The sequence below is a fragment of the Pithys albifrons genome, unplaced genomic scaffold (genome assembly GCF_047495875.1).
Source record: "Pithys albifrons albifrons isolate INPA30051 unplaced genomic scaffold, PitAlb_v1 scaffold_42, whole genome shotgun sequence".
NCBI classification, from domain to species: domain Eukaryota; kingdom Metazoa; phylum Chordata; class Aves; order Passeriformes; family Thamnophilidae; genus Pithys; species Pithys albifrons.
The window spans coordinates 59,310-81,336 of record NW_027286057.1 but is presented as its reverse complement, the minus strand read 5'-3'; the positions used below and the strand labels follow the sequence as shown (position 1 = coordinate 81,336).

At 49.3% G+C, this 22,027-nt stretch overlaps 1 protein-coding gene across 1 annotated transcript; it reads left to right on the top strand.

Annotated features, from left to right (window-relative positions):
• The first annotated feature begins 139 nt into the window (after positions 1-139).
• HOXC4 (homeobox C4) lies at positions 140-1,721 on the top strand. Its single transcript, XM_071581788.1, has 2 exons — positions 140-639; positions 1,260-1,721. Exons 1-2 carry the CDS (start codon positions 195-197, stop codon positions 1,598-1,600), a joined length of 786 nt encoding a protein of 261 aa, XP_071437889.1. The 5' UTR covers positions 140-194; the 3' UTR covers positions 1,601-1,721.
• The last annotated feature ends 20,306 nt before the right edge of the window (positions 1,722-22,027 follow it).

Below are 22,027 nucleotides of genomic sequence, written 5' to 3'. Positions count from 1 at the left end.
CCCCCTCCCCCCCCCGCGATTTGGGTACATTTTGCAGAGCTTTTGGTTCCTTATCCGGGGACTGCGCTGCCGGGTGTGATTGGCCGCGGATGTCACATGGTGAAAGTAACTTTACGGGGTCGCAGCTAGTAGGAGGGCTTTATGGAGCAGAAAAACGACAAAGCGAGAAAAATTATTTTCCACTCCAGAAATTAATGATCATGAGCTCTTATTTGATGGACTCTAACTACATCGATCCGAAATTTCCTCCATGCGAGGAATATTCGCAAAATAATTACATCCCAGACCACAGTCCGGAATATTATAGCCGGACCAGGGAGTCCAGCTACCAGCATCACCACCCGGAGCTGTACCCCGTGCCACGACCCTCCTTCCCCGACCGCCCGTTCAGCTGCGGGGGGCTCCCGGCTCCCGGCAACGCGGCCGCGCTCCAAAGGGGACACGGGCAAACTCCAGGAGGCCAACACCTCTCAGAGAAAGCACAGCAGCTCTGCGAGCAGGCTGCTCTATCCACCTCCTCCACCACTCCTTCCCCAGCCCCTCCAGCCTGCAACCAGCCAAACCCCGACCATCCCACCAGCACAGCTTCCAAACAGCCCATAGTCTATCCCTGGATGAAAAAAATCCACGTCAGTACTGGTATGCAACTTTTATTTTCCTCTTCTGTCTCTCCGCTCTCTTATTTTCACACCATGCTCGCTCCCTCTCGCCTCTCGCTCTCTCTCTCTTTTTTTTTATTTCCTTCCCTTCCATGAGAGCCTTTGGGTTAGCACAATTGAACTGGATTTACGACTCCGAATGGGTAATTACACCCACCATAAATTTTATAGCCGAGCTACTGTGGGCAGCCGTAGCCATGTGGCTCGGGCTGTTATGTATGTGTGAAACTCCGAAAGCTTTGTGAGGGGTGCATAAATAATTCAGTCTTTTGAGCCAGGGAAACCCCTTCCTATTAGAATAGAAACTCTTGAGCTGCCCAAAGTTCTTTATTACCTATTTAGCCTATTACTTTTTTTTTTCTTCTCCCCCGGCTCCTCCAGTCGCCTCTCCCGACCCTCTCTCCATCCACGCTGATTTTCCTTGTGTGTTTTTTCTTTTTTTTTTTTAAATTTTATTTTTGTGTGATTTTTTTTGTTTGTTTGTTTGTGGTTTTTTTTTCTCCTTTCCTTTCTTGTTCTTTTTTTTTTTGTTTCGGATTTTTTTTTTGTTTTGTGTTTTTTTTTGTTTTTTTTTTTTGTTTTCCTTCCCCTCCTTTCCAGTGAATCCCAATTACAATGGAGGCGAACCCAAGCGATCCAGGACAGCCTACACGAGGCAGCAGGTTTTGGAGCTGGAGAAGGAGTTTCACTATAACAGGTACCTGACCCGGCGGCGACGCATCGAGATCGCGCACTCGCTTTGCCTCTCCGAGCGACAGATCAAAATCTGGTTTCAGAACAGGAGGATGAAATGGAAAAAAGACCACAGGCTGCCCAACACCAAGGTGCGGGCAGCGGCCGCCAGCGCGCCCACCCCGGCCCCGGCGGGCACGGCCGCGGGCGAGGAGCTGCCCTCGGGCCCCGCGCAGGACCCGCGCACCGAGGATATCACCAGGTTATGAACACCCCCAGCCCCGCGCACGAGTGACTCTGCATTATTTATAGAATCTAATATATATATATATATATATTTTGGTTCTTTCCTCCCCCCTTCCCTCCCCCCGCGCGCTTCCCCTTTTTCCCTCGTAGGTTTGGTTTGTTTTTTTTTTTTCTTTGATTATGATAATAATAATTATAATTATTATTATTTCCCCCCACCCCGGTGCGTGTAAAAACCCACGGGTGTCCCCCAGCCCTTTAGATGCATGTCAGATAGCATGAGGCCAGGTGTCTGCACCTGCAGGCTGGGCTTTTTTACGCCGTTTCAGGGTTTTATTTATTTTTTAAAGCTGGAGGGGGGGATGGGGAGGGAGGGCAGGGTGGGGGGAGGCACAAGGGGAATGTTCTCTCGGGTGAATTTAAGGAAGAAATGGTGATAATATTGACTGCGGAAAACAAGCAAATAATAATAATAATAATAATAATAATTTAAAAAATGGGTAAACGTAGGTATTTTTTTCCTCCTCTGAGTGTGGGAGCTGCGAAGTTCTTTTGTAGCAGAGTGGGGGGGGAAAAAAGCTCAAAAATCGCGATTGAGGGGGAAGGAAGACAAACAAAAAGCAGCCACGAAACAGCACGCGGGGGTGGACGAGTCTTTGCTGAGAAATTGAGAAGTAAAAGGGGAGTGAGAGAGAGAAAGAGTGACCTATTTAAAAATAAAAGCAGCAGAAGGTTTTAAAAAGTCAGTAGTTAGGGCTTTTTGTCGTGGTTATTTGTGTTTTTGGACTGATTTTCCATGATCATTGTAAACTTGCAATAAAGAGTTTTAGTGTGTCTGTGACAGTCCCAGTGTTCAATAAACCAGTCAGTGTGAATTAGTTTTACTTTTATGTCTGGTGCCTTATTTTATCCCATCTCCCCTCCCACCCGCCCCAAAATAATAATAATCAGGATAATAAAATGCTGGGACAATGTGCAATGGATCCCATGTGCACCAGCTGCTGCTTAAGTTAAGTTTAAGCCAAGCTAAAAGATCACTCCCAACTCCACATTTTTGTGACATCACAACGTGGTCGGTGCCTTGAAACCTCAGACCCTCCCGGCCTGTAAATACGGGGCTAAAAACCCCAAATGAAAGGGAAAATCTGGGGGTTTCAGAGCAGTGCTGTGGGTTGGGATCAGCTTCCAGTCGTGTTTCTTTATTTCCTTTTCCATCCCGCAGGAAATTCTCTGGTTTTAACTCCTCTCCCTGCTCGAAACTTTTGCCTCTTGGTATTTTTATTATTATTACTATTAATAATAATAATGATTATTATTGTTACCATTTGCCCTCGCTGTCGTGGCTCCCTCCCTTGGCTCGTTCCAGCCCCAAACCCCGATTGAATTTTGCCAGGCAATGAAAAGGCTGTTAAATAATAATAATAATAATAACAATAACAATAATGGGAATAATGGCAGTAATAGCGCTAATAACTGTAATTTATCGCTCCCGGGGTTTGGAGGCAGCAAATTGGCAGCAGAGGGGGGATCTGAGGGCAAAGCTGTGCCTGCCCCCAAAGAGGGTCTGGGCTGTCCTGGCACGGGGGGCACGGGGGGCACGAGCAGGGATGGGCTGAGCCCTTTTCCTGGATTTTAGGCCTGGCTTTAGGGGCAGTTTGGGGCTGGAATCAGCACCTTGGGGAGAGGAAGGCCCTGCTGGAAGTGGCCCCTTCCAAGCCTTGGGATGTGCAGTTAGAGCAGAGGAGGCTCTTTAAACCCTTGATTCGGGTTTTATTCTCCTTATTTATGTTTTTCCTTTCTCTCCAGCATCGATTTGAGCTGCCATTAAACAAATCACGGCCTCGACCCCCTTTGTGAGGGCTGGGGATGCTTTTCTGAGCAGGGAGCGGGTTATCCTTTATCCTGGGGAGTTTGTGGGTTAAGCTCATCAGCTTTGCTTCATTATTATGATTCTTTCCCCTTTCACGTCCTGCTTTAGTGATATTAATACAAGGCAAGATCAAACAGGAGGACGGGACACACATCCCTTGCTCCTGGTTAAACATTTCCTCCCCAGAGCAGGGAAAATGTTGGCAGCCAGTTGGGGATTTTGGCTTATTCTGAGCCCTCACAGCTGAGCTGGGGAAGGCAGCGAAAACCCGGCCTTAAAAATGAAAATAGAAAATAAAAATATGGCCAGTGAAAAGCACCCAAAGCTCGGCCCAGCCCGGGGCAGGGGGAGATGTTTTGAAATCCTTTTTTTATAGGCAAAGAAAGCAAAGGAAAAGGGGAGAAAATAAGGGGGAAAAGGCACCAGGGAGGGGAGAAATTCAGGTTTAATGCAGGGGGAAAAAGCAGCAAATGTGCAAGGAAAGCGCAGCTGGGAGGGGGAGGCGCCCCCAGAGCCCCCCGGTACCCCCCAGGGGAGGGAGAGCAGCCCCCCCAAATCTCCACTGCAGGCTGGGCCAAAGCCAGGAGGAGGAGGAGGAGGAGGAGGAGGGTGGGGAGGAGGAAGGGGCACAGCCCCAGGCTGGATTTCTCCCTGGTTTGGGGGGTGATTTTGGAGTTTGGAGTTGTGGGATGGGATTTTTTTGATTGCTGGGGGTTGTGTGACCCGTGGAATTGGGTGCTGGGGGTGGCACCGGGGGTGGCACCGGGGGTGGCAGGTCCTGGCAGTGCCAGGGACATCCCAGGGGTTCACCCTCATCCCCCTCAGCCGTGACACGAGTGGGGCTGCGAGAGGAGAGAGGAAGGAAGGAAGGAGAGGGACAGGGGAGGGAGGAAAAATGGGGAAAAGAGGGAGAAATCCAGGGGGGAGAAAAGGAAAAATAAAGGGAAATAAGTGTGGGAAGCAGGAAAATAGAGGGGGAAAGAGAATGGAGGGAAAAGGGGAAATAAGTGAGCAGAAATAATGGGGGGAAAGAGGGAAATGAGGGTGAAAGGGAAATAAAGGGGGGAAATTCAGGGGGAAATAAAGGGGGGAAAATTAAGGGGGAAATAGGGAAATAAAGGAGGGGAGGGAAATGAAGGGGGAAGGGGACATAAGGGGGAGGAAAAGGGAAATAAAGGTAAAGGGAAATAAAGGGGGGAAAGAATTGATGGGGAAATAGGGAAATAAAGGGGGGGAAGGGAAATGAAGGGAGAGGAAAATAAAAGAAGAGGAATAAGGGGAGAAATAAAGGGAGAAAGGGAAATAAAGGGCGGAAAATAAAAAATGAAAGAATAGGGGGAAAAAAGAGAAATTAAAGAAAAAAAACCGGAGAAAAAGAGAAGGGAACGGGGGAGAAAAGAGGGAAAAAAGTCTGTTCCTGCTGCAAACAGCCCCAAACCCGGTCCCTTTTTAGCCTCTTGACGCCTCCACGTAGAGAGGCTGAAAGGAAACTTTATTGAAGTTCGGGTAAACGGCAAAAGCGGGTTCATGGAAAGGGCAACTTTTCTGTGGCAGCGGCTCCATTGGAGGCATCGAGTGACCCCGAGCCCTCCTGACCCTGCCGAGGATGTTCCCTCTGTGTCTGCGGACACACATTTAGAGGCACCATCGCTGTTTGGAGGCTTTGTGGGTTTTTACCATAGTAATGGGGTGTGCGGGGCGGGGGGGCCCGGGGCAGATGCGATGCGTGTTATGGTATTGTCTCCTCGCCAAAATAACCCGGGAGAAAAGGGGAGAGAAGGGTGAAGTGGCGGCCAAACTTCTCTCCCTTCTTTTCCTCCAGAGATGCTCAACCTCTCGGCTGGTCCAGGAGTTGCTCCCCTGCCACGTGAGTAATTCCCGTTGCAGGGAAAAATAAAAATAGAGTCAAGTATTACATTAAAAAAAAAAAGGATTTAAAAGGAATTTTAATACTTGAAAATAAAATAGTAGTAATAATTTCCAAAGAGCCTAAAGGAGAGGAAAAAAGGAGCAGCTGAAAGTTTGGGAGGGGAAAATGAGGATGGAAATGGAATGGGGATGAGGGGAGAGGGCAGAGATTTGGTTACAAAATAACCCCAGTTGTGTCCAGTGGGAAGGAGCTGCAGGACAGATGGACAGACAGATCCAGAGGCAGATCCAGGGATGGATGGAGGGATGGATGGATGGATGGATGGATGGATGGATGGATGGATGGAGGGATGGATGGAGGGAGGGATGGATGGAAGGATGGATGGATGGATGGATGGATGGATGGATGGATGGATGGATGGATGGATGGAGGGATGGATGGAGGGAGGGATGGATGGAAGGATGGATGGATGGATGGATGGATGGATGGATGGATGGATGGATGGATGGAAGGATGGAGGGATTGATGGAAGGATGGAGGGATGGATGGAGGGAAGGAAGGAAAGATGGAGGGATGGATGGATGGATGGATGGATGGACAGAGGGATGAATGGAGGGATGGATGGATGGATGGATGGATGGATGGATGGATGGATGGATGAATGGATGGATGGATGGATGGATGGATGGATGGATGGATGGATGGATGGAGGGAAGGAAGGAAGGAAGGATGGAGGGATGGATGGATGGACGGAGGGATGGATGGAGGGATGGATGGATGGATGGATGGATGGATGGATGGATGGATGGAAGGATGGGCAGAGGGATGGATGGAAGGATGGAAGGATGAAAAGCTGCCCCGGGGCAGCAGAAGGGGCTCCGTGTCCCAGCCCGGCCCTGGCACGCCCAGTCGGGGCTGCAGGAGGTGCCTCCCCAACCCCCCCGAGCGCCGCATTGTTCAGGGCTCGGATAATTCACTTTACTTTGATTATTGGGCTATAAAAGTCCCTCAACAACGTGTTTCTGGAGGCTCGAATTAACATCTGAGGCCAGGGCGCTTTTTTATCTCCTCTTTTATGTTCTTCGAGTCCAATTTGTTTTGAAGTTCCCTGATAAGTTTTGCCGGTTCCTTTCGCAGCTTGGGCTTGATTTTATGTTATTTCGCTTTTTTCTTTCTTCTCCTCTTCTCTTCAAGTATCTCCGCTGAGGACTCGGGGTTTAAGAGGGCGGCAAAGTCGTTTTACGAAGGGTTTAAATGGCCATAAAAAAAAAGGGAAAGTAAAAACAGCCGCGAGGAAGTCTTTGTATCCAGAGGCTTCAAGGAATGGCAACTCCTCCTAAATTTACATCAGCAGGCTGAGAAAATGAGCTTCCTGTATTGCCTGTTAGGAAGGAAAACAAAACAAAGCCAAAAAAAAGGGCAAATAGCAGCTCCAGAGATGCTCTGGGGAGGTAACAGCAGCCTCAGCTTGATGAGAACTTTTTCATTGTGTGTTTTATTCTCTGGAAATACATTTCCCACCCTCCCCTTTTTGTGTGTGTTGTTGCCCCGGGGCTCTCCTGTTGAGCTCGGAGTGTTCCGGCTCCTTCCAGCGATTTTCCTTCAGCCTCTCGCAGGTTGAGAACGTTCCTCTCCGGTGTTAATTGGAATTAAAAGCCCAAACACGCGCCCGGGGTTAAACGAGTGAGTTACGGGCTCGCCCCGGCCCTGACAGCACCTCCGCGGCGCAACTTTTATTTATTGTCCTCTCCTATATCATTATCCAGAGGTTTATGCACTTCCTAATCCGTCGCCGTGATTAATTTGGATGGGCGAGGTACCAAGCCAAACATTCGGGGATTTATTATTATTATTATTTATTTTTTTTAAGGGAAAGACTCGGGTTTCCTTTAATAAGCTGGGGGTAATTTTTAAATATCATTTTGTTGTTGTTTTTTGGTTCTGTTTGCTGTTTGTTTGGACGTTCCTTCAGCGTGATCAGGGTGTGTTTTTTTTATTTTGGGAGGCGAGAAGGCGCCTTGGGAGTGTTTTGGGGGTGGATTTTCCCTCTTTCCTGGAAACCAGGAGCGCATGGGACGCTCTCCAGGCTTGTGGAGTGAGCAAAATAAATAATGGGTAAATAAATAAATCATCCCTTTCTGCGGAGGGAATTCAACCGCGCTTTGGAAATGATTAGCTTTTCCTCCCGTGTCTTAATTAGGTTTATTCCTGTGCTCTCTAATCCAACATATGTAGGGCAAAAATTCCCGAGCCGTGTCTGGATAAACTGGGAAAGAGCGGAGGGAGAGGGAGGACCCCAAAGGGACATGGCAAAGAAAAGTTGGATTTTCATCTTTTCTCTCGCTTTTTTTCCCTTCTTCCCGAGGATTTTCCTGCCCCAATGACACCTTTTGATCCCCCGTTCTCCTCCCGAGGCTGAGCTGAGGCTCCCCCAGCTCAGAAGCAGCCAGAGAAAAACAATTCTGCTGGGCAAGGGAGTGTCATTCCTCCCGCCGGGAATGGCAGCAGCTCTGGGGCAAAGGATTTCTCCAAACTTCACCTGGTTTTATTATTTTTATTGCTTTTATCCCTTCCGTCCAGGCTGCTCTGGCAGCTGCCCCTCAGCCCCAGCCCCGGGAGGGGTGGGAGCTCCTGCTGCCCCTTCCCCACCCCATTCTGGAGGAATTCAGGGCCCAAAGGAGCACAATCACCCTTCATTTGGCAGAATTTTGGGGGAGAAACGGCAAAATACCCCCAAGGGGAGGGAGCGGCGCCTCCAAGAACGAGTGGTCGGTACCAACCCCCTCCTGGCGCCCATAAAACACCCATTTTTTAGCACTGAAAAGGCTCATTCTGGAAAGTGGGAAACGAGAGGTAATTTATGGCCAAGGCGCTCCCCAAATCCTTCTCCCCTCGCCAAGATGTTGCTGCGACTCCACCTTCGCCCTCCCCCCTGGAGCCCCATCCCCCTCCGCTCTCTCCTTAATTTATTCCCAATTAATTCCCTGATTGCGCAATCAGGAACGTAAACAAGCTGGAAGTGCGAGCCGGGAAATCGTGGGGATTCCATTTATTATTATTATTATTATTATTATTATTATTATTATTATTATTATCATTATTATTATTATTATTATTATTATTATTATTATTATTATTAAACCGGCAGATTAAACCCGCCCCATCCCCTCAACCCTCCACTTTCCCGGGAATTAAACTCCGTATTTCTCCAATTCCACCTTTATTCCTTCCCCGAGTGGGTCCTTTTAACTAAAAATGGTGTTTCTGCCGGTGCTTTTTTGCCCGCGATGTTCCCTGAGCCGCTCTGGGCACGGAGAGACCCTGCGAGGTGGATTTATAATGAAAATTGATAATTATCCCCCGTTTTTATGGGATAATTAAAAGGCAGAGCCTTCAGATGGAGGGATAAAGGGAGGGACCCCAAACCTGCTGTATCAGGACGGGATTAACCCCCACAACTTCTTATTTATTACTATTATGTTTAAACAGCTCCCAGTTGCTTCATCCTCGCTTCAAACCCCACGGAATCCCCGCAGTTTGATCCCCGCTCTGTCATTTTATTCCTATTTCACTCTTATCTCTGTTCTTATTTTACTCTTTCATTGCTGGTTTATTCTTATTTTATTCCTATTTTATCCCTATTTTATTCTTATTTTATCCCTATTTTATCATTATTTTATCCTTATTTTATCCCTATTTTATTCCTATTTTATCCTTATTTATTCCTATTTTATTCTTACTTTATCCCTATTTTATCCCTATTTTATTCCTATTTTATTCCTATTTTATCCTTATTTATTCCTATTTTATTCTCATTTTATCCCTATTTTATCCCTATTTTATTCCTATTTATTCCTATTTTATCCCTATTCTATCCTTATTTTATTCCTATTTTATTCCTCTTTTACCCCTATTTTATTCCTATTTTATCCCTATTTTATTCCTATTTCACTCTTCCTTTATTCCTGTTATATTCCTGTTTTATTCTTATTTTATTCCTATTTAAATCTTGCTTTTCTTTCAGTTTTACCCCTGTTTTATCCCCCTTTTCTCCCTGTCCCCCTGCCTGGCTTTATTTGGGGAGGAAGCGGCGGCTCCTTTAGAAAAGGAGATAAAACCCTCCAACCTCTAACCCCCGAAATTCCCTGAAATCCTCCCAGTCCCTTTCCAGGTTCCTTGAAGTGCCTCTAAATATTTAAAGAAGGGCCCTGGAAATGTTTATGTCCAGGTTGGGCTCTGCATTCCCCAGGTCGTGACCTCGGCTCGGACAAAAGGGACATTTTTTTGGGGGAAAAAAAAGGGGGGGTTTGGGTGGTCTCAACCCCTCCAGGTCTGATGGGGTGACCCCAAAACCGCAGGAAGGGCTTAGGTGGGATTTAACCAGCGCTTTGTATTTTTCTTATTTTTTAAATGATTTTTTAATTCTATTTATGAATTCCACCCAACCTCTGCTGTAATTCAAGGGAGAAATCAGACCCAGCCTGGTCCTGGGAGGGTTAGAAAACTAAAAACCCCCTCGATTTGCCCCAAAATATCTGATTTCAGAGACGGAAAAGGGGGTTTTTAATTGCAGTGGAGGGAGGGGGTTTATCAGCCCCCTCCGCCTCTTTGAACTGCCGGAGGGAGGGGGGAAACCGCCGATATTTTCCCGATTTAGGGTTTAAAAAAACCCCTTCAGCCCATCAGGAGCATCTTTAATTATTAGAAATATTTATTAGCACCAATCCGCGGGGTATTTCCCGCTAATGAGCCCCACTAATTGCGCGCAGACCTAATTAGAGGCGCATTTGTGTCCCCCCGCGCAGCATTAAATACACTTTGACGGCCGTGCCTGGGTGGGGATGTCGCGATAATCAGCGATATAGCCACAAATAAACTTTTTTCCTCCGTTCCCCCCTGTCTGGATCCAACTGCGCCGCTCAGAGGGAAGGAGAAAGGGAGGCAAATATTCCCTAATTCCCACTTATTTCCCTCTTTAGGAAAATCCACGAGTTTATCACTGATATTTTTCCGGCTTTTACGATTTTTTCCACCAAAAAAGCCCCTCCCGGCCTTTAAAAACGACCCCGGGAGGTTTTTAAATGGGAACGAAAGGCAGGAGGGGAATGAGCAGAATTGTGGAGCAGGAGGGAGGGAAGGGGAGTCTCCCATTGCCTCTGGAAATTTTGGGATCAGGCTGATGGGGAGCAGCAAGGAAGACCCTAAAAACTCCCCCTCTTCTGTTTTTAGGGGTTTGAGGCTTTGGGGGCATTTTAATCTCAACATTTCTGCTCCTGGAGAGGAAATTTCCCGAGGAAAAGGGAGTGTTTTGTTGCAGATCTGGGAACATCCAAGGGGGAAGGTCCCAAAAAATTGGGGCAGAGAGAGACGTGGGGGAGGGGGGGAAAAAGGGGAGAGAAATGGGGAGAGGGGCCCGGGGGGGGGCGCTGGGCTGGCCAGATGTGGGGGGACATCCAGATGTGCAGTCCCAGGTGTGGGGGCAGCTCTGAGGGGGTGCCCAGGTGTGTGAGTGGGCCCAGATGTGGGCACTGCGGCGGGAAGTTGGCCAGGTGTGTGGGGGGGTGACATCCAGCTGTGGGGGGTGACATCCAGCTGTGGGGTCTGCCCAGATGTGGGGCATGTGCCGGGGTGGGGGTTCATGTGGTGGAGCTGCTTTTTGAGGGGACCCAGATGTGAGGGGCTGCCCAGATGTGCGGGGATCACCCTGAGGGGCTGCCCAGATGTGGGGTGTCAGCCCAGGGCACTGCCCGGATGTGGGGTGTCACCTCAGGGCACTGCCCAGATGTGGGGGTCACCCTAGGGTGCTGCCCAGATGTGGGGTGGCACTGCAGGATGCTTTCCCGTGGTTGAGGACCACCCAGACACGGGGATGCCACCCTGGGTGCTGCTTGCCGTGGGGTGCCAGCCGTGGGGTGCCAGCTGTGGGTGCCACCGCCCCCATCCAGCTGTTGGTGCCTTCCCTGCGCTGCCCACCCTGGAGGTGCCACCCCAAATCCCCCCCGTGCCTCCCACACAGGGTCCCCAGCCCGGTGTGACGGCGCTGGTGCCACCCACCCACCCCGTGCCCACCCGCCGGTGCCCCCCCAGCCCCGGGGCCGTGTCCTCTCCCCGCCCCGCGCGTGTCCCGCCCGTGTTTTCCCATCGTAACGCCGGGAATTCCTCGCCAAGGCCTCCCAGCGGCTCCTGCCAGCGCCGAGCTGTAAATCCGATGCTTTATGGCCCTGGCACAGATGGTTCAGCGCCCGCTGCCCTCCCCCGGCACCGCCGTCCATCACCCGCCCTGGGCTCGCTCCGCCTCCTTCCCTCTCCAATCCCAAATTTATCCCTCCCCAAATCCCTTTGGATTCGGAGTTGAGGAGAATAAACTCCCCAGGGAGGAGAACCCCCAGGTGGGGCAGGAGGGGAGGAATTCCATCGGGAATTCCATCGGGAATGGGCATCTCGAGAGGCTCTTTTTCTCTTGGAAACATCCCCATGGGCACATTCCCACAGGGAGAGGCTGGAGGAAACCGGCCAGGCTGGAATCCTTTGTTTCCTAGAAAAACTCCCCCCAAAAAATAAAAAACCCCCAAAATTTAAAGAAAAAAAAAAAGTAATTTTTTCTCCGGGTTGAAAAATCCCTGAAAATTCCCGAGAGGAAAAAAATGCCAAAGGTTGAATTGTGCCTGTTGGGGGTTTTTGTGGGGCAGTTTTGTCGTTTCTGTGGGATGTTGTGGAACCCTCAGGGAACTTCTGGCTGGGCCTGGGGAGGTTTAGGGTGGTCTGGGGAGCCTTGAGGAGGTTTGGAAGGGGTTTGGAGGAGGTTTGGAGGAGGTTTGGGGGAGGTTTGGGGGAGGTTTTGGGGATGGTTGGAGAGGTTTGAGGAGCTTCTAGAGATTTGGGGGAGGTTTGAGGACATTTGGGAGGTTGGGGAAGTTTTTGAGGAGGTTTAGGGGAGGTGTGAGGGCATTTGAGAGGTTTGGGGGAGGTTTGAGCAGACCTGGAGAGCCTTGAGGAGGTTTTTGAGGAGATTGTGGAGTCTTGGAGAGGCCTGGGAAGATTTGAGGAGCTTTGGGGAGGACTTTTAGGAGCTTTGGGGAGGTCTGGGAAGGTTTGAGGAGGTTTGGGAGACTTGGAGAGGTCTGGGGATGATTTTTAGGAGCCTTGGGGAGGTCTGGGGAGATTCAAGGAGGTTTTTTAGGGGGTCTGGGGAAGTTTGAGGATGTATAGGAGAGATCTGAGAGGTTTGGGGAGGTCTAAAGAGGTTTGTAAGGAGTTCGGGGGATGTCTGGGGAGGTCTGGGGAGGTTTGGGGATGGTTAGGGGAGATCTGAGGGGTTTTTTGCAGGTCTGGGGAGGGTTGAGGATGATCTGAGGGGTTTTGAGGAGGCCTGGGGAGGTTTGGGGATGGTTAGGGTTGATCTGAGGAGGGGTTTGCAGGTCTGGGGAGGGTTGAGGATGATCTGAGGGGTTTTTAAGGAGGTCTGGGGAGGGTTGAGGATGATCTGAGGGATTTTGAGGAGGTCTGGGAATGGTTGAGGATGATCTGAGGCATGTCTGAGGAGGCCTGGGGAGGTTTGGGGATGATTAGGGGAGATCTGAGGGGTTTTTTGCAGGTCTGGGGAGGGTTGAGGATGATCTGAGGCACTTCTGAGGAGGTCTGAGCAGGTTTGGGGATGGTTAGGGTTGATCTGAGGGGGGTTTGCAGGTCTGGGGAGGGTTGAGGATGATCTGAGGGGTTTTTAAGGAGGCCTGGGCAGGTTTGGGGATGGTTAGGGGAGATCTGAGGGTTTTTTCGGAGGTCTGGGGAGGGTTGAGGATGATCTGAGGGTTTTTTTGCAGGTCTGGGGAGGGTTGAGGATGATCTGAGGGGGGTTTGCAGGTCTGGGGAGGGTTGAGGATGATCTGAGGGGTTTTTAGGAGGTCTGGGGAGGGTTGAGGATGATCTGAGGGTTTTTTAGGTCTGGGGAGGGTTGAGGATGATCTGAGGGTTTTTGAGGAGGTCTGGGGAGGATTGAGGATGATCTGAGGGGTTTTTTGCAGGTCTGGGGAGGGTTGAGGATGATCTGAGGGGTTTTTCAGGAGATCTGGGGAGGGTTGAGGATGATCTGAGCGTTTTTGAGGAGGTCTAGGGAGGGTTGAGGATGATCTGAGGGTTTTTGAGGAGGTCTGGGGAGGGTTGAGGATGATCTGAGGGGTTTTTTGCAGGTCTGGGGAGGGTTGAGGATGATCTGAGGGGTTTTTGAGGAGGTCTGGGCAGGTTTGGGGCTCAGGCTGCAGCTCCAGCCCAGGTAACCATGGCAATGCAGGGCTGGAGCATCCCAAGCTCCGTCTCCTCGTTAGCAGGACCCGCCACGCTCCTGCCATGCAAACCATATTTATCTTGATTAGCCCAAGCTGCTCACCTGCCACATTCTGCTGCTGCTGCTGCACCAGAGGAGCAGCTCCGGGCTCTGCTTTTCTCCCCAGCCCTGGAAACAACTCCAGGGGGAGGAAATTCCTTCCCATCTCCCCCCCACCCCGAGCATCCCTGCACCCCGAGGTGACCCCCAGACCTCCTGGGAAGGGCCGTTCATGAGTGGATGCTCTTTCATTATGGATTTTATTTCTTTTGCCCCAGACCTAAAATGGGCCAACAATGGGAAAATTTGGGGTTCTGCACCACAGAGACACCGAGTTTTGATAAAACACCCACATTTCGGGGGGAAATAAAGCAGAAAAGACAATTTCTGGGAGGATTTCACTCCCGTGGAGACCTCAGACTATGGAGACGTCCAGTCTTCCCCCACCTTGGCTGCTGCCTCGGGGACTGTGGAGTGGAAAGGTGATTTTTTGGGGCCACTTGATCCCTCTGTCACCTGTTCCAGAAGAAGTGGAAGGAACAGGACCCACAGTTTGCTTTGATTATCTCCCTAATTGGCTTTGGGGGTGTCATGGGGTCCGGTGGGAGGGAGCAGAGACCTCCCGTTTGGGGATCAGGGTCCGGTGGGAGGGAGCAGAGCCTCCCTGGATTGGGGTTGGGGGTCGGGGTTTGGGGAGTGGAGGGGACAGAGACCTCCCATTTGGGGATCAGGGTCCGGTGGGAGGGCGCAGAGCCCCCCTGGATTGGGGTTGGGAGTTGGGGAGTGGGAGGGAACAGAGACCCCCCATTTGGGGGTCAGGGTTTGGGGGGTGCACAAAGCACCCCTGATTGGGGGCTCGAGGTTTGGGGGGGGGCAGAGAGCCCTAGTTGGGTGTTGGGGTTTGAAGCTGGGGAGTCAGAGACCCTGGGTGGGGTCGGGGTTTGGGCTGCTCAAAGTATTGCAGAGCCCAGGGGGACACTCAGAGTGTGTGTGATACCCGGGCACACCCCTGGGCACACACCTGGGCACACACCCGGGCACACCCCTGGGCACACACCCGGGCACACACCCGGGCACACACCCGGGCACACCCCTGGGCACACACCTGGGCACACACCTGGGCACGTGTGTTGCCCTTCACGTGTGTAACACTGGGGTGTGCCATACCTGGACGTGGGTGTGCCTCGGGCTTGTGACACCTTCACACACGTGTGTTTGCACATGGGAGTGCAACACCTGCGTGTGTCTGTGTGTGTTTTCACACCGGGGTGTGACACGTCTGTGCACGTGTGTTTGTGAGTACCAGGACACCTCCACACGCGTGTGTTCCCCAGAGGATGTGACAGCCCTTCACGTGTGTGTCACTGGGGTGTGATACCTGGGTGTGGGTGTGCCACGGTTGTGACACCTTCACACACACGTGTGTGTGTTAACATAGAGAACTGTGACACCTTCACACACGTGTGTTTGCACACAGGAGTGAGATATTTGTATGTACCTGTGTGTGTTTGCACATGTGATACCTCCACATGTGTGTGTGTTTGCAGAGAGAACCGTGACACCTTTACACGTGTGTGTTTCACAGGGATGTGACACCTTTACACACGTGTGTGCAATATCTGTGTGTATCTGTGTGTGTTTGCACACAGGGGTGTGACACCTTCATACAGGTGTTTGTGTGTTAACAGAGAGAACCCTGACACTTCCCACACGTGTGTTTCCCAGGATGTGACACTTCCCACACGTGTGTTTCCCAGGGATGGGACACTTTCCACACGTGTGTTTCCCAGACATGGGACACTTCCCACACGTGTGTTTCCCAGCCATGGGACACTTCCCACACGTGTGTTTCCCAGGATGTGACACTTCCCACACGTGTGTTTACCAGACATGTGACACTTCCCACACGTGTGTTTCCCAGGGATGGGACACTTCCCACACGTGTGTTTCCCAGGATGGGACACTTTCCACACGTGTGTTTCCCAGCCATGTGACACTTTCCACACGTGTGTTTCCCAGGGATGGGACACTTCCCACACGTGTGTTTCAAAGGATGTGACACTTTCCACACGTGTGTTTCCCAGGATGTGACACTTCCCACACGTGTGTTTCCCAGGATGTGACACTTCCCACACGTGTGTTTCCCAGGGATGGGACACTTCCCACACGTGTGTTTCCCAGGGATGGGACACTTCCCACACGTGTGTTTCCCAGGATGTGACACTTCCCACACGTGTGTTTCCCAGCCATGGGACACTTCCCACACGTGTGTTTCCCAGACATGTGACACTTTCCACACGTGTGTTTCCCAGCCATGGGACACTTTCCACACGTGTGTTTCCCAGGATGTGACACTTCCCACACGTGTGTTTCCCAGGATGGGACACTTCCCACACGTGTGTTTCCCAGGATGTGACACTTTGCACACGTGTGTTTCCCAGACATGGGACACTTTCCACACGTGTGTTTCCCAGGATGTGACACTTCCCACACGTGTGTTTCCCAGGATGTGACACTTTCCACACGTGTGTTTCCCAGGATGTGACACTTTCCACACGTGTGTTTCCCAGGGATGGGACACTTCCCACACGTGTGTTTCCCAGCCATGGGACACTTTCCACACGTGTGTTTCCCAGCCATGTGACACTTTCCACACGTGTGTTTCCCAGCCATGTGACACTTCCCACACGTGTGTTTCCCAGGATGTGACACTTTCCACACGTGTGTTTCCCAGGGATGGGACACTTCCCACACGTGTGTTTCCCAGGATGTGACACTTCCCACACGTGTGTTTCCCAGGGATGTGACACTTTCCACACGTGTGTTTCCCAGGATGTGACACTTCCCACACGTGTGTTTCCCAGGGATGTGACACTTTCCACACGTGTGTTTCCCAGGATGTGACACTTTCCACACGTGTGTTTCACAGGGATGTGACACTTCCCACACGTGTGTTTCACAGGATGTGACACTTTCCACACGTGTGTTTCCCAGGATGTGACACTTCCCACACGTGTGTTTCCCAGGGATGGGACACTTTCCACACGTGTGTTTCCCAGGGATGTGACACTTTCCACACGTGTGTTTCCCAGGGATGGGACACTTCCCACACGTGTGTTTCCCAGGGATGGGACACTTTCCACACGTGTGTTTCACGGGGATGTGACACTTCCCACACGTGTGTTTCCCAGCCATGTGACACTTTCCACACGTGTGTTTCCCAGACATGTGACACTTCCCACACGTGTGTTCCCAGGGATGTGACACTTCCCACACGTGTGTTTCCCAGGATGTGACACTTTCCACACGTGTGTTTCCCAGGGATGTGACACTTCCCACACGTGTGTTTCCCAGGATGTGACACTTTCCACACGTGTGTTTCCCAGCCATGGGACACTTTCCACACGTGTGTTTCCCAGGATGTGACACTTTCCACACGTGTGTTTCCCAGCCATGGGACACTTTCCACACGTGTGTTTCCCAGCCATGGGACACTTCCCACACGTGTGTTTCCCAGCCATGTGACACTTCCCACACGTGTGTTTCCCAGCCATGGGACACTTTCCACACGTGTGTTTCCCAGGATGTGACACTTCCCACACGTGTGTTTCCCAGGGATGGGACACTTCCCACACGTGTGTTTCCCAGGGATGGGACACTTTCCACACGTGTGTTTCCCAGGGATGGGACACTTTCCACACGTGTGTTTCCCAGGATGTGACACTTCCCACACGTGTGTTTCCCAGCCATGGGACACTTCCCACACGTGTGTTTCCCAGGGATGGGACACTTCCCACACGTGTGTTTCCCAGGATGTGACACTTCCCACACGTGTGTTTCACAGGATGTGACACTTCCCACACGTGTGTTTCTCAGGGATGTGACACTTCCCACACGTGTGTTTCACAGGATGTGACACTTCCCACACGTGTGTTTCCCAGGGATGGGACACTTCCCACACGTGTGTTTCCCAGGATGTGACACTTCCCACACGTGTGTTTCACAGGATGTGACACTTCCCACACGTGTGTTTCCCAGGGATGGGACACTTCCCACACGTGTGTTTCCCAGGGATGGGACACTTTCCACACGTGTGTTTCCCAGGGATGGGACACTTTCCACACGTGTGTTTCCCAGGATGTGACACTTCCCACACGTGTGTTTCCCAGCCATGGGACACTTCCCACACGTGTGTTTCACAGGATGTGACACTTTCCACACGTGTGTTTCCCAGGATGTGACACTTTCCACACGTGTGTTTCACAGGATGTGACACTTTCCACACGTGTGTTTGCACACGGGAGTGCAGTGTCTGTGTGTACCTGTGTGTGTTTGCACACAGGGGTGTGACACCTTCACACGTGTGTGTGTGTTTGGGGACACGCCTGTGCACACCTGGCACACGTGTGTGTGCCCATGTTACCTGCACACACACACACATGTCCGGTGCCCCCAGGTGTGGCACGGGGCAATGCCACATGCCTGGCACACACGTGCACACGCGTGTGGAGTGGTGTGGGTGACGCTGAACTGCCCCAGGTGCCCCCCGGGGGTTCCACCAGTGCCAGTCTGGGCTCGGGGAGGGCACGGAGGGGGCACAACCCCCGGGTTGAACCCCCGGGGAGGGCACCAAAGTGGGCAATGCTCCACCCTGGACCCTTCCTGTCCTCCAGAGTCCCAAACTGGAGTGATTTGCTGGGGAAAATAATCAAAGAAGCTGCGAGATTTTGCTTGGAGGAGACAATGAGGAGAATAATTATATTAATATATAGATTAAAAAATAAAATATATAATTTGTATTAATAAAATTTAATAATAACAAGAATCGTACCGAGTATTTATAAGGAAATTATAAGGGAAGAATAATAATATCAGTATTAGTAATAATAGTTATAATAGTAATAATAGTGATAACAGCAATAATAGCTAATAATAATATCAATAATAGTAGCAATAATCACGATAGGATGAATATTATCAATAATCATAGTCAATAATAATAATAATAATAAATAACAATGGCAATAATAGCTGCAATAAGATAATAAAACAGTGAAATCAAATAGAAAATTACAATAAAACGAAAGAAACGAAATAGTGAAATATTTAAAATAAAAAGGAATAAAAATTAGCAATATTAATATGTGGAAGGAAATAATAAAACAGTGAAAAAATAGAGTGATAGTGAAATAAATGATGGAAAGAGTACATGATAAATTAAATAATAATAACTAAACAAAACCGGAATTTAAATTAATAAATTAGATAATGGTAAAATAATAGATCAGTAAAATAACAAGATAAAATAATATAATAAAATAATATAATAAAATAATATGATAATAAAATAATATGAAAATAAAATAATATGATAATATAATAACATGAAAATAAAATAATATGATAATAAAATAAAATGTTAATAAAATAACATATCTAATAATATATAATAATTAAATTATACGTAATATTATAATATATAATAACCCCAATACCTAATAAAATAATACGCAGCCACAAAACAACACATAATAATCAAATAATCTCCCAGAATTAAAAGCGGGCCGAGGACAGGGGGGGTTCCTTTGGGGCACCCCCTGCCCTCGGGGCGGGCACGGCCCAGCCCGGCTCGGCCCGGCCCGGGATGACGTTGCGGGGCGCGGGGGGGTCCGAGCGGGGCCGAGGATATTTAAGGAGCTCGGGCGGTTCCTCTCTGAGTTCCGACATTCCCGGGCAGGGCAGGCGCTCCCAGGCCCAGCAGGGCTCATTAATCGCCGCTAATTCCGAATTATCCCCGCACTAAACGAGCGCAGCTCTGGCTTTGCCTCTCGGTGTTCGATGAATCTCAGAGCGCGCCTTGGAAGCGGCCCCGACCCCGCGTTCCCTCCTCGCTGGTTATTCCCTAAATCCCTGATTTTCTCCCTAAATATTGCCCGCAAAGGCACTTTGGGAGCACCCAAAGGGCACCGGGATCGGGGGGAGGCGCGTCCTGCACATCCCAAAAATGCCGCCTGGGCCGGGGATGCTCCGCGTGGGAAGCGCCGCAGCTTCCCCGGCCCTTTTAAACTAAATATTAACCAGGAGCGTCCCGGGCTTTGCTGCCAACCCCGGGCCCGACAGAGGGTAAAAAACGCCACTCCCCGCCTCTCCTCGGAGTGTTTTGGGTGAGTTTTGGGTTGGATTTTGTGCCTCGATGAAGAGCGAGGAGGTTTTGATTTATATATTCATCTCTCCGTTTGTTTATTTTTTATCGTTTTAAAAAAATCGTGGTGTGTGTATAGAAAATATTGAAATGCATATTGTGTTATATATTATATATTAGGTGAATATATAATATATATTATATTTAATTTATATTATTTATAATTTATTTATATTATATATTATATATTTATATTATATATTATATTATATATTATATAATATATTATATACTATATTATGTATAATATAGTATATAAAATATAATATATAAATATAATTATTATATATTATATAGTATATATTATATTAGACAATATATTATATAATATATAATATATAATTACTATATATTATATTATACAATATCTATCATATAATATATAATATACGATATATAATAGATAATAGATAGAATATATAATAGATATATAATAGAAATAATATATAATATGTCTATAATATAAAGAGATAAGATAGAAGATAAAAATCTAGATAAGATTTAAGGTATGAGATATACTCGGCAATACAATATATAGCAGATAATAAAATATATAAGAAACAAGACAATAAATAATAAACTAAAGAATAAATAGAATATAAACTGGATAAATCGATGTATTAGAGAGAATATAAAAGATAATAAAATATAATAAAAAAATAACATACCGAGGAATTCCTGCACATCCCGCTCCCAAAAACTACTTCCCGAAATTCCCCGAGAACCCAAACTCTACCCAGAAATTTCACTTTATCCCAGAAAAAAAACCCCAAACAATAACAGGTATAATAAAACCAAATAGAAACTTCACTGAGGTTTAAACTCCTCCTTTAGTTTGGGTTTTTTCCCCCTGTAGGAGATTTTCGGGCCTCGCGGAGCCCCAGAACCCCCGGCCACGAGCGCAGTTTTCACCTACCAGCCCGCAAAGCTGAAAATAAACAATTTTTAGCTCAGCAAACTCTTCCCAAATCTCTGCGATTTGCACCCAAACTCCGCCGTCTTCCCTCTGCTCCTGTGGCTCCAAAGGCGGCAGTTCCAGCGCCGAAAGTTTTCCCCCAAATTGCTCTTTTTTTTTTTGGCCGCATTTCGCATTTCTTTGCGAGTTTCTCTTTCTTCTAATTTCTTTTTTTTTTTCCCTTTTTTTTTTTTTTTAAGCTGGGATTTCTTCCGGGGGCAGCGGGAGCGGGACCCCCCTCACCGCCCACTCCTTGCGCTCTAAAAATACAGATAACAACAAGAAATTATTAAAAATCCCCCCCAGCGCTGCCCCCTCCGCGTGTCCCCCCACCCCGAGCCCTCCCCCTGCCCTTCCCCATCCTCATCCCGCGTGGAAAGAACCCCCAAATCCACCGGGAATTCTCTTCCCCATCCTCATCCCGCGTGGAAAGAACCCCCAAATCCACCGGGAATTCTCTTCCCCATCCTCATCCCGCGTGGAAAGAACCCCCAAATCCACCGGGAATTCTCTTCCCCATCCTCATCCCGCGTGGAAAGAACCCCCCAAATCCACCGGGAATTCTCTTCCCCATCCTCATCCCGCGTGGAAAGAACCCCCAAATCCACCGGGAATTCTCTTCCCCATCCTCATCCCGCGTGGAAAGAACCCCCAAATCCACCGGGAATTCTCTTCCCCACCCTCATCCTGCGTGGAAAGAACCCCCAAATCCACCGGGAATTCTCTTCCCCACCCTCCTCACCCAGCGCAGAAAATCTAAAAAAAAAACCAAAAAAACAAGAAAAAATTCAACCCGCGCGAGTTTTGCGCCTCGTGGGTGTTTTCAGGCTCCTCCAGGTGCAGGCGGGGAGCGGACTGGGGGGTTTGGGGCTTTTTTTCCGCCTTGTTTACAGCTCCAGAAGGCAAAGGAGCCATAAATCTTGGGGCACCCCCAGCCAGGGCCATTTGTATGCAGCGCTCGGAGCCGCTCCCGCCGCAGCCCATTAAGCGAGAGCGGCAGGGCCGGAGCTTCCGGTGCGCATTAACTTCCCGTTAAATTCTGCGGGAAAAGGGCACTGGAATTACCATAAACTGGATCCATCATATTGTTTGTCAGCTCGGATTAGCCCCGGGAAAAGGGGATGCGGGTGGGGGGACGCTCCCCGCCAGCCTCCCGTGTGCGCCCAGGCAGGGCTTTCATTTTAATTTTAATTTTTTCTGGGTTTTTTTCCCCCCCCGCCCACGTGCCCGAAG